The following is a 12,480-nucleotide window of genomic DNA, read 5'->3' on the forward strand; positions in this document are numbered from 1 at the left end:
TGAGAATTTGGAAAGGCACTAAATTTGGGGAAGTCCTGCTTGACTTGCTTCTTTCCCCTCCATCATGGAAACGCAGCCCAGTGCTCTCACCTGGGATGGGGAGGGAGCACGGGACTGGAGGAAGGTTAGACACCTCTCCCAGGCGAGAGACCCCCAGGCTGAGGGTGAAAGTCAGCTGGTGGGCCCCTGCGCTGCTTCAGTGACCAGAAGGCCAGCACCTGCCTCTCCGTCTCCCTCCCCTCTCTCACACCCACACCCCTGTCTCTCCGTCCCCTTCCCCCCTCCCCCCCCACACACACATGCCCCTTACGCTGGACCAGAGACCTGTGCACTGCCCAGGGGGACAAGCGTTCATTCTGTCTGCTGGTCTGGAAATACACAGCTCTCCTCAGTGTCCCATGATGTCGTTGTCTTATGGGTAGAAAGGAGGTGTCTTGGCATCACATGCTCACCAAAGTCCTGTTTTAATGTCACCCAAAATAAAACCATGGTCATAGTCAAGGCGAGGTTCTAGTCAGGATGAAGAATGAAGGGGATACCTGTGGGGACAGGCCAGACCCCGGAGTGGTGACATGTAGAGCCCCATCCTGTGATGGCCATGGGGGCCACAGTGCTGTGCAGAATAGGCATGGAGTCAGTGCGGCAGCACTGCAGTGCTCGCCAGCTGACAGCGGGCTGGAGAGTGGAGTAGAAATCCCTAGGAACCAGGGAAAACGGGTTCCGACACTGTCAGGAGTCACTATGGAAAAGGCTCTTAGAGGTGACATCACTTGCCTTTGAAAAAGCTGGGAATTTACAGCAGAGTTATGTTCCAGATCGTGCAAAGATGGAATTCTTAAACACGGGGGTTCTTGTCAGGATCCATGAGTGCTGCGGAGGGCAGGCCTCTGTCCCGGGGGAGGGCGGGGGGCCTGCAGGCAGGACTTTGCCACACTGGCTCGTCAAGGGGGCCGTGTAGCTTGGGGCTGCCCCAGTGTGAGCTAGCAGCTCAGGGTGAGTGACCCAGGGCTAGGGGCCTTCTCTCTAAAGGACACTGCATTTGGGTCAGCTTCGCCCACCACACTTCCCTCGCTGCCAGGGCTCCCAAGCTGTCTGCGTGTGCCCTCCTACGTCAGGGTGTGCTGTGGCCATGCTAATCCCCATTTTTTTGTTTTATTTCAAATCACACACAGATAGAATCTGCAAACTGCTTCAGATCAAACAGGTCTGATTGTGTGTAAATACATATGTCCTTTTTAATTTTTATTCTTAATGGTTGCTTCAGTTTTGCATCAGTGCATGGTTAAAAGCAGTACACATCAGCTGTTTCATGACTTCATATCTCCAAATGAATTATTTCTCCTCTTTTTTTGTTTGTTTGTTTGTTTGTGCAGTCAGCTGAAGAAATGTTAACATCTCACTCTAAATCTCTCAGTGACGTCTCTGTTCCCTTCTCTGATATAACAGATGGGTTACTGCTTGTTATAATTATTAACATCGTGGTGTGGGCCAGGGCGAGGGTGGGCCAGATTGATTCTTTCTCTGGGCTGGGGCGGGGCCCGTTGTCAGGGTCTGGAATGTTAACTCGAGTGGTGACTGACTGTCTCCGTAATGCCAGGTCGCCGTGGCTGCACGCTCTAGTAATTGAGGCTGTGTACTTCACCAAGCTTGTGGTAGAGCTAGGGCGAACCGCTGTCCCAAGAGAATGCTGGGATAGATAGAGTTAGCCAATACCAGTCTGAACGTGGTGATTTTGCTGGTTGTTTTAGCTCAGATGTTGGCATGCTTAGTTTTTAATTGTGATTAATAAACGTGGCGCCATCCCCCTCCCCACGCCTGAACCCTGTCTCCCACCCCTCCCCTGCCCCTGTTCTTTTCTTGTTTTGATTTGTTTTGTTTTTTAAGACATTTCAGAACCCGTAATGAAAACCTTCGTGTTTGAAACTGCACTTTGGTCTCATGTTCCTCCTGGGAAAGCCTTCGGGGTTCGCCAGTAGAAGTGAGTGGGGAGCAGAGCAGAATTTGGGGAGACCATTTCTCATCAACCTCCATGCACCCCCAAATTATTTTTTAAAACAGGAAGAGCCCGCTGCCTTTTCCTTTGCCTTGCATCTTGTGATCTGTTTTCCTGAATAACCACCTCTGGGAGTCGTAGGAATGCTGGGAATGAGAATATGACCTACGAGTGTCCACAGGCTCCCGTTGTGTTTCACTTTCCCATTCATGGATTACCTCAGTTTGCTAAGATCATGCCTGTCCATTAAACATTTAAAAAGAGAGAAAAGATATTTTCTTGCTATCAAGGCGATTCTGACCAGTTTGAGTGTAACTGCCTCACAGGTTTCCAGGACTATTCAGTCATGGCGAAGAGGGGCCACGGTCCTCCTCCTCCTGCTTCAGCATTGGTGGGGCATTAACCACTGCGCCCTCCCCCTTGGGGCTGCTCTTCTAAACGCAGCCCCACCCCCCACCGCTTGGCCTTCTGCAGCAGGAGAAGGAGGCGTGCCGGAGTAGATCACCTTTAAAAGAAAGAAAGGATGCACGCCACGTTTCTTCATGCTGACGACCTCCGGGAGCCTCCCGTCAGCATTGGTCTCCGAACCCCTAACCCGCGTGACCCAAAACGTCACCAAACACAAACTCCCCCATGACTGCCGCTGAGAGAAGAGACCCACTCCCAACATGTGTGCCCCAACTCCCCGCTGTTTGGAAGGAAGCCCAGTTTCCAGAGGCTGGTCATGTGGGGCTGTTGGGGTGAGCAGCGACATCAGCCCTGAAACCCCTTTAGGCAGGCTGAGGAGACCGTTCCCACCCCGGAACTGCTGGCGTGCAGAATTAGTGTGATGCACCCTACCCACTGAGAGACTGCACCCCAGCCCAGGCGCAACACGGAGATTGACCCTCCCCCACTGTGAGCCTTTTACCTTTCTGGGGATGCCCACCTGTGCCGTGTGGCAAGCCAATTATATTTCTAAGCAGAATACGGAAGTGCAGCTGCCCATGAGTCTGGGTGTCACTGCTTTGATTACCCTTGTTTACTTTTGAAGGCGAGGCTGGTACCATGGAGAGACGCACCGGCAGAAGGAAGGAGACTAGATGCAGCTCAGGGTGGGGGCATTCGCCCAATCTGTCTGCATCTACCCAAAGGATCCTCAGCTGTTTGTGGTTTGATTTGCTTGACTCTGAAGTGTATGCCGGGGGGGGGGGGGGGGAGACACGTGTTTTGGAGGTTTAGGTGTTTCCCCCTGGAGTTTTCAGCAGCATCAGTCCTCTGACTCTGTCGTGCCTGCTTTCAGAGTCAGGTGGCAAGCCGAGTTTGTTGGCTCAGAGTCCACAGGGTGCTGGCCCCTGGTCTACATTGCTTTTTCTTCCTCAATATTGCATTGGGCCTTGCCAGTGGAGCGCAGGTCTCTCTCACGGGTAGTCTCGGTAACAAATCGATGCGAAGAGGATCAGAGCCCCTAACGCTAGGGCTTAATATGTCGATAAAGAAAGAAGAGCGTAATGTGTGCTGACCTGCAGTCCACCCTTCTGGTCAGTCCACTAAGGAGCTCCGAGGGCACAGCGGGTTATGTTGGCCTGTTAACCACAAGGTTGCTGGTGTCAGCCCACCAATCACCCTGTGGGAGAAAAGTGAAGCGCTCTGCTCCCCTAAAGATGTACGGTCGCAGGACACCTTAGGGAGCAGTCTGCTCTGTCCTACAGGGTCGCTGCGAGTCAGGGTCAACTCAGTGGCAGTCAGGTTGAGCTCATAAAGATTTGCCAGATTTCCATAAATATCTACGCTCCTACAAGTTTTAGCAGAGACTTATAGAATGCTACAGTTCCAAAATCACATCTTTGTTTTGTAATTTGAGAGCAGATGGCATTATTGGTGGGTGATGCCAATTCGAGTCCCTGTGTTCAGTAGACAGCACTGCCCAGACCTTCGTCATCCTCACGACGTTTGCTGGCTAGCTTTGAGCCCGTTGTTGCAAGCAATCAGTCAGTCCGTCCCATAGAGGGAGCTCCCCTTTTTTGCTGGACTTCCTCTAGCACAGATGCGTTTGTTCTTGTGGCAGTCCTGGGCATATTCGATATTCCTCACCAGTGCCGCACCTCAGAGACATCAGTTCTTCGGGCTTCCTGATTCTTCAGCCAGCTTTTGCATGCATGGGTGATTGAAAACGCCGTGGCTTGCATCACATGCGTGTGCAGCAGGCTGATCCAATGAAGTAGTCATTCGAATTCTTGACTGAAATGAACCCTCCTCCATGTCAGTTCAGTCTGTAGTGCCAGTTTACTCAGTTTCTGGATATGGCTAACAATTCGCATGGAACTTAATTTTCTACCAGTAAAGCAACATGCAGACGGGTGCAGTTTGAAGCATTTTCTTCCCTTGTGTGTGTCAGTGTGTCTGTCTGTCCTTGTGTGTGTATGTGCGTGTGTGCGTGCACGTGTAGCGGGGGGGAGAGGTAGCTGTAAAGTCAGTTCTCTTCTCTCCTGTAGGGTGGATATGCAGCCTACAGATATGCACAGCCTGCCACTGCAACCGCAGCCACCGCTGCTGCAGCCGCTGCAGCCGCTTACAGCGACGGGTACGTAGACAGGCACTGCGACATCCCCCGGCACCGCTGGCCACCGCACCCCCCGTGCCATTTCCCAAAGGCACTGAGCACAGGGGGCGTCTGCAGGAGGTGCTTCCAGGGGCTTGGCTTCTGCACGCTTGTTCTTAATCGTCTTTGGCTGCCTCTTCCTCATCTCCCCCTCCCTTCATCCCCACCGTCTGGAAGCACTTAAGACCTTGTCGGCATCACACCGTTTGGGAAAAAAGCGATGTTTTTCCCGCCCTGCCGGTTTCCTATAGCACGCCTAGTCACCTCCAAACCCGCAGCTCAGCCCAGCTCACCCCAGTCCTCCTGCGGCGACTGTTGCTATTTGTAGACCACAGTCTTGCCTCACTCTCTGACTGTGTCTCTTCTTTCCAGTTATGGCAGGGTGTACACAGCAGACCCCTACCATGCCCTTGCCCCTGCCGCTAGCTATGGAGTTGGCGCTGTGGTGAGTACACAGACCTCTTTTCGTTAATCCACTTCCCCCGGCTGCCTCAGTGCCCACAGACTACAAAGGCTCTGGGCTGCGAAGGACCCAGCTTTCTTTCCTACGGAAGCCACGGAGGACGAGCTAGCCACTGGATGTCCCCTCTTTGTGTGGGGGTTGTAGTCTGAGCCTGGGTACTAGAGGCAGGAGGGAACGGCCAGTGGCCCTCAGCCCTGAGTAATGGCATCGTTTGCTAGAGGAGGGAAGGGAGTGGGTTGGCGTTCTATAGTGGCTGGGACCCACCAGCGTTCAGTGTGACTGGGTGCATGACAGGTGTCGTCCCGCTTTTTAGCTTTCACACTCTACTGTGCAGGACGCACCCTGTGTGTAAGTTTCAGGGGGAGGTGCCACAGGCTGTCACAGTTCCCTTAGGCCTCCTAGAAATAGCCAGGTGACTAATAACTGTACTCAAGGATGTTGTAGCAGCAGTACCGTCTGTGGCAGAATGCGGTATTTTCTTGAACCTGCAGCTCCTACACTCGGTGGCACTAAACTCTCCTAGGTGCTCCCAGCAGTGTGCTCATGTCCAGTCTCCTCTTGGTGACATGGAGGACTTCGAGGAAGCTGGCTGAGTGGCATGTTTCCCCCATTGGAGAAAAGTGCGAGCGAGGAGCTAGGGATGTGCAGTGCGAGGTCAGGACAGATATCCCTGGTCACAAGGTGTCACAGTGAGCTGAGACTCAGAGTAGCCCTGGAGAGGACATGTCCCTGAAGAGCTTGCTGTCGTCGAAAGACTGGAAAACAGTCGCAAAGGAAAGATAAAACTGTATATTAGGATTCGCCCCCTCCCAGAACACACACACACCAACATCTATTCAAGGGGTTTCCAAGAGGTTCATGGAGAGTGCTCGCTTCGGCAGCACATACACAGAAAGTTCATGGAGGAAGCGGACTTAGAAGATCATGTCATTTTCCCACAAACGTTTTGAAGTCACCTTGTATATAGACGAGAGTGTGTTCCAGAAAGCAACCTGGTATTTTATGGTTCACGAGGTAAATCACCCCCCCTAGTTGACAACTAGACTCTGGTTAATTAAGCGGAAGCCGCCCTCCTCCTCTCCCTGAGCCTCTCCAGCCTGTGGGACCATGGTAGGCTCCGGGTGGAGGGCAGCACCCCCACAGGCAGTGTCTGATGTGCCCCTCACAGCTTCAACGGCAGCTTTACTTCATCTGTGATGAGTCTCTCACCAGCCTGTCGTTCTTCTTTGTGTCTTTAATAACTGCAGGCAAGTTTATACCGAGGTGGCTACAGCCGATTTGCCCCCTACTGAAGTGACGTGAGACCGTGCACATGGGACAGCCCCCTGTTCATGAGGCCTGGCTATTGCAATATTTACTAGTAGAGGAACTCTGTAGCAAGATGAAGAGGAAAAACAAACAAACAAACAAAAAAAGAAAAACACAAAAAAAGAGAATACTTTTTTATACCTCACTATGTTCTTTGAATATGTATTTTTTTTTCTTTTAAATTTCTGCCTTTAATTCTTTTGTTCCAAAGATTGTGCTTTTTGGTTTTTTTGGTTGTTTTTTTGTTTTGTTTGGTTTTTTTTTCGTTTGTTTTGTTTTTTGGCTTTTTTCTTTCCTTTTTTTTAAACCGTGGTTAAAAAAAATGCATTTCCATGTCTGTCTGTCCATGCTTAGCTTCTTCTGTCTCTCACTGGAGAGGCAGCGAGTGAGGAAGGAGGAACCCTGGGGCTGGGAAAGGCATGAACTCAGCAGACAGATGACTCACATGTATCTGGTGCTGACTGGCAGGGACGGGGAAGAAGCAGGCATAGGAGAGGGATGGGGGCCTGTCTTCCTTCCTCTCTGCAGCAGGATGTTCTCAGTTCCTCGGTTTCTGGCCTTCAGCAGGCAGTTCTCATCGGCTGTGGCTGGAATCCACATGCTGACAGGTGATAGGAATTTGTGCTTGCAAAGCAGGAGAATTAAACAGCCGATGTTCCTCTCCTCTGTCCTCCCGTCTTCTCCATTCTATTGAACTATCATCTGGCAGGCCCGGCCTGGGCCGTTGGCGGCGGCAGCGGCAGCATCTTTGGAATTGGAATATGCATGTGTCCAGACGTGCTCTCTGACTGCAGGTCCTAAGCGCCCCGGGTTTGAGCTCTTTTTTGTGTGGAAAAGATGCTTCTTTGCTTTCATCAGCCAAACCTTCCAGCCGGGCTACCTCCCCTCGCCTGGAACCATCACCGGGCTCACCAGTCCTTCTGTTAGCACCCTGTCCCCAGGATGCAGCAATGTCGAACCCAGGGACAGCGGTCGCCCCGGGGTCTGGACACAGTCAGAGGAATCCAAGTGCAGGTGGTTGAGAGGCCAGCGCAGCCGGTGAGGACAACACCTGGCATGCGAGATGCCTGGCGGTTGCTCGGCTCGAGCCGGCCGTGCACTCGGGCATCTGTAAACGCAGTGTGAACACGGGGCTGGTGCAGCCCACGGCGGTGGTCAGCTGTCCTTGGGGAGTGGGTAGAGGGAGGAGGCAGAGGCACTCCGAGCGAGCTCCAAAGCCATAGGAACTTCCATCGTCCGGAACCTTTGCCAGCTTCCTCTCTTCAGTCTGGAGGCTTTCTGCTGCCCCACCCAGCTTCTCCTGAGCCCCGGTCCACTCCCTAGCCCGCAGGACACCAGGCGCAGACCTGGGCCGTGGCTCCCCTCTGACCTGGAAGGAGGGTCTAGAGAGGCAAGGATCTGACCTGTTGGTGGGGAGAGGTGCTGCTGCTGCATTGGGTGGGGGAGATGCGCCTTGCTGCTTTCCTTTCTACCGGAGGAGGGGGAGCACTGCCCTCGGTAGAGGTCCCCGTTAGTGCGGAGGAGATCCCTGGTCTCTTCACATTGGTACTAGGGTGACCTTTCACCCGAGGGAGGGCTGCTAGGGGGAGTAATTCAGAGACCTAGGCGTGTGGCTTGCTGTGAGCTTGGTTTTGGGTGGTTTTGTTGTTTTAACTCCTGCCTCCACGCTTGTTGCGGACGTAACTGGTTCACATCCCTGGATGAAAACAGCAGGCTCTCGACACTGTCGCAAGTCCCGTGGTAGATGAGTGGCCCCAGGGATGAGACTGCTGCTCCAGAGACACAGAGGAGGCCACGCCTGGCCCCGTGCAATCATTGTAAGGGCCCTTTCCCCACGCCCCGAGCCAAAGTGGTTTGTTGCTGTTAAGACAATTTTTGTTGTTTGTACATAAATATTTTAGTTAGGGGAGGGAGATAGAGTACAGGGCTGTCACAGTTCTAGGGGACGGGGGCGGAGTGGCCTGTGTGCTCTCCCTTTTGTTTGTGTGGCGAGAGAGGGCTCATACTGGCAAAGGTTGAGACGTGTTGTTCAAATAGGGGCCTTCCTCCCAAATCGGAAGCGAGGCCAAGTTCTGCACGGCTGTGCCCCACCATGGCCGAGGAGGCGGGTGGGCATCGGTCTGCTTTCTTCCAAGAAAGAGGCCGGGGGGGGGGGGTCATATAGAAGAGACAGGCGCGTTTGAACCCTTCAGACGGCTGCCTCTGGCTGAAGACTGGGCTGGCTCCGGATCCCTGGCTGGTGGCTTTCTGCTGCCCCTGCAGGGGGCCTTGCAAGCCCGCCTCCTACAGCTCCCTGTGCTAAGAAAGGCCCAGTGGTTCTCAAGGTGACGCAGCAACTGACCCTGCATTGTGGCCACTCTGAGCTCATATCAGAGGCAGGCCGCCATCTAGCAGACCCCTACTCCGGTTCTCGTTGCATGAGAAGCCAAGTCCAAAGAGCGCTTGGCTTCCTGTGGGCTTGATCGAGGACGTTGCTTGGGACATCCCAGGGGCCCACTGGTGCTGACTCGCCGTCCGAGTGAATTGAGAGCATCACTGCAGCCACAGCCGAGACTTTGATACTAAGCATCTTCCTCTTGGAGCCTGGCTCCTTCAGGGAGGCCTCTAGTGGAAACCCTTGATCTGCACCCTCTCTTTCAGCCCAGAGCGTTGCCCCTAGGTCTTTCCCGGAATCCCCTGTGGTACCTGGTTCAGCACCCGTCGGCCCTATTAAATAGTTGTGGTTCATCATTCTCATGGCTCTTGGGTGTCTCAGACCCCACCCCCCACCCTGTCCACCAGCTAGTCTGAATTGAGCCAACCTTTTTTTTTTCCTTTTGCTTGAAGAGACTCGGGCTGGGGAATCTTCTGGAGATGCATTAGTGGTCAGCAGCTCCTGGCTGCACGGCTCTCGGAGGTGAACCCCTCCTTTAGGGCAGACTTGCTCAAGCTGGAGACAGAAGCGAGCTCAGCCCCGCTGTCCTAGGGCTGGGCACACAGCTTCCATCCCAGAGGGAAGGCAGGCTCACTAGGGATGGACACAGTCCCAAGCACATGCAAGACAAGCCCTTCCCTCGGGCCGAGGGAAGTCTGGGGGCACTTAGACATGCAAGAAGGGGGAGAGGAGGCATCCAGTGGACGGCCCCTCCTTCCGCCAAGGCTCACCTCCAGAGTTGCCGGTTCCTGCTCACCCGCAGGACTCAACTTGGGGTGGCAAAGGGGTAATGGTGGTTCCAGAGCCTGTTACCTGTGTGCATACTTTGAAGAGAGGAAGAAAAAAACCCAATCGTGGCAAGGTGAACATGACCGCGTCAGTGTGTGTGCGTGTGTGTGTGTGTCGTGTTCCTGAACACTCTGACCATTTGTAGTACACACCGGTAACACTCTGTTGCATAAAACACTCAGTTTTCTCGGAGCTGTTCCTCCCAGAAGCCTCTTCTCTCCCCCCCCCTTCCCTCTCCCCACCTACTTCCCCCTCCTCGCTCTCCTGATGAGCAAGGCAGTAGCCATCAAAGAGCAAAGACCCGAGCAAGGCCTGTTCCCAGAATGTGCCCTCCAGTGCAGTGGGAGCAGGAGCAGACGGGGGAAGGGCAGTATGTGGGCGGTGGGGGTGAGCCCTGAAGTATTGCCATTGGCTGTAGCAGCGAGTTCTCACCTTCGTTACCGAAACTGTAGCCAGTTACAGTTCACTCAGGAAAACGGTCGATCAACACAGCCATGGTAGTGCTGGTTGGCAGGGATCGGTAACTGAGAACTGCTGTCAGCCACAACAGAGCTAGGGGGATCCCGCCTGCTCCCTTATCCCTTACACACCCCTGTTAACTGCCACCAGATTTCTGGGGAACCGTAAGTTTGGGAAGTCTTCAAAACAGTTTAGTTTTTTTTTTTTTTAAGTTTGTTTTTTCCGGGGTCTGATAAGCGCTTTAAAGCAGTGTCTAATTCCTCCCCCTTGCTTCCCTGCCCTGCCCCCCTACCCCCCCCCCAATCCCTAGCTTGTCGTTTTCTTGTATTTTTTTCTGTTCACAGTGTTTGTGTTGTGTGTGTGTGCGTGCGTGTGTGGGCCTGTTAAGGCAGCTCGTTTTGGCTGTATTATATATCGAGTGATGAATTGGCCTTTTTTTTTCCTTAAAGGATATGAATTGTTTTGTCGTCGTCGTTTTTAATCCCCTTTTTCTTGTGTTATCATTTTGCTTGTGAATAGCCGGAGCAGGCCTGGGCCGACTTGTAAGCTAGGTCTGCCAAGCTCGCCAAGAGCCGCTGCCGTCTGCCTGTCCCCAAAGGACAGACCGATGCCCTGTGCCTCTGAGCTTTCCAGTCCCAGTCTCGGCTACAAATGCCACAGACCCCCCCCATCCCCTGTCCCCATGGCAACATGCAGTCTCCTCCCTCCCCCTCCCATTGCCATGGCAAAGCAGGTACCTACGGGGCTTGGAGGGGGGCATCTTGTGGGATGCTTGTGTAATTGACCACCTAACCTTCTGCCCGATTCCCTCCCTGGGGCCCCCCGAGCTGTTTGCCCAGGGTCCTGTTTCCCTGTAACTCCAGAGAAGTGTCCCCAGGCGGCCGGCATTGTGACAGTCCCGAGCCCCGTCCCCCTCTCGTTAAGAAGCCTATTGTATAGTAGCTTTCAGACCATACAGTATTCATTGGGTTACTCCTATTACTATCAAGTAGCTGGAATTGTGAAGGTCGGAGTAGTTAGCTCTTTAGCTTTTCTTCCTTATTTTTTGTATTCCTCTCATGTGTATAAATTATTGATCATGTTGCTGGCTTTTATAAACTCTCAGCGGAGGAGGAGCCGCTCTGTCTCTGCCTTTGCAAATGGTGATGAAGCACTGTTTTTAAATAAAAGAGAGAAACACCACGCGCGGGCGTCTGTGTGTCCATCCTGTGGGCTGGGGCAGCCTCCGGTGACCCTCGACTGAGATGGGAAGGAAGGAAATCCCCACGCGGGAGAAACTGGGAGTCCTGGGCTGTGGGTTCCCTTTGGTGCCCCCACCTTGCAGCGATGTCCTCAGGGGTCCCGCTGGCTTTGCAGGCTGTAACTACCCCTGGCTGCTACATCATCACCTCTGCATTTGCCTTTGATGGGGGGGGGGGGGTGCTCCATGCACCCTGCCTTTGCAGCGAGCCTCGGCCAGGACCCACCTCACCCAGTGCTGGAACCTCCCCCCCCCCCCAGCCTCCCGTCCCCTCTTAGCTGAGTAGGGGAGGGGAAAGGCAGGCTGCTGTCAGATAGTCTGTAAACTTGGCTTCACTTCACACGGAGTCATGCCGACTCCCAGAGACCCTGTCACCCCACTCAAGGTCTCCACAGCTCAGTCCTTAGGGAGCAGACAGACTCTTTCTCCCAAGTAGCAGCTGATAGGTTTGAACTGCCATCCTGGAGGTTGGCAGCCAGCGCTTCCCGCCACCAGGGCCCCTTTTTTCAGGCAGAGGTGCTCCTTGTTGCCTGCCTCCACCCCACTGCCACCACCACCAGTGCCTGCTTTCCCGGAGCACGGTGACCTCCCCCTCAGGGAGGCCCTCACTTTTAAACACGCATCTTTTTACCCCCGAGAAAATCATCTTGCTGCATTCCCAGGCCTCCCCTTCAGGGGACCCTTCCCAAGAAGTGCATGTTCGCCGCCAGTGACTGCTGGCCCTCCGGCCCAGCATCAGCCACCTGGAGTTCAGCAGGGTCCCCTGCTGCCCAGTGCCAGCTGGTCCGGGCTCCATCTTATCACCAGCCTCATCCTGTTAACAGCATGAATAAATGTTTCTCGGGGCAAAACCCCCAATGGCTAACACACCCTAATCATGGTCTGGTAGGCTCTGTGTCACATGGCCCCCGCTGGTTTGCCCGTCTGTCAGAGAGAGTGAGCGCCCGGAGATTGAGATTGGCTCCATTCAGCGCTGTGTCCTCACTGCCCCCACAAAGGGAAACATTCAGTGAGGATCTGTCATTTCAGCAGTTTGTGTAACATCCATAGTTTGAAGCCTCACTTTCTGCACTATTTTTTTTTTTTGAAGTGTGGCTCGCAGTCTTTATTGATCGGTAATGGCGAGACAAGGGGGTATGACCGCTCCCGCTTCCGAGGCAGCGTCCAGAACCCAAGCGGCAGGCCCCCTTTCTGCCCTATTGCCACGCCTAAAAACAGGAGCCCTCGTGGCATC

General features: G+C 53.8%; 1 protein-coding gene across 12 annotated transcripts in view; it reads left to right on the forward strand.

The window, feature by feature from the left end:
- RBFOX2 (RNA binding fox-1 homolog 2) overlaps positions 1–11,188 on the forward strand; it is a 298,767-nt gene extending 287,579 nt beyond the window's left edge. For 11 of the 12 annotated variants that reach the window (XM_075550997.1, XM_075550999.1, XM_075550995.1 and 8 more), the window contains 3 exons: positions 4,468–4,556; positions 4,947–5,019; positions 6,285–11,188. In XM_075550997.1, coding sequence (XP_075407112.1) covers positions 4,468–4,556; positions 4,947–5,019; positions 6,285–6,329 — 207 coding nt within the window. In that variant the 3' untranslated portion in view covers positions 6,330–11,188. Of the gene's footprint in view, positions 1–1,172; positions 1,205–4,467; positions 4,557–4,946; positions 5,020–6,284 lie in introns of all 12 variants that reach the window. The other variant, XM_075551008.1, reaches the window with a different exon arrangement.
- Positions 11,189–12,480: the final 1,292 nt, after the last annotated feature.

Source organism: Tenrec ecaudatus, chromosome 6 (genome assembly GCF_050624435.1).
Source record: "Tenrec ecaudatus isolate mTenEca1 chromosome 6, mTenEca1.hap1, whole genome shotgun sequence".
NCBI classification, from domain to species: Eukaryota; Metazoa; Chordata; class Mammalia; order Afrosoricida; family Tenrecidae; genus Tenrec; species Tenrec ecaudatus.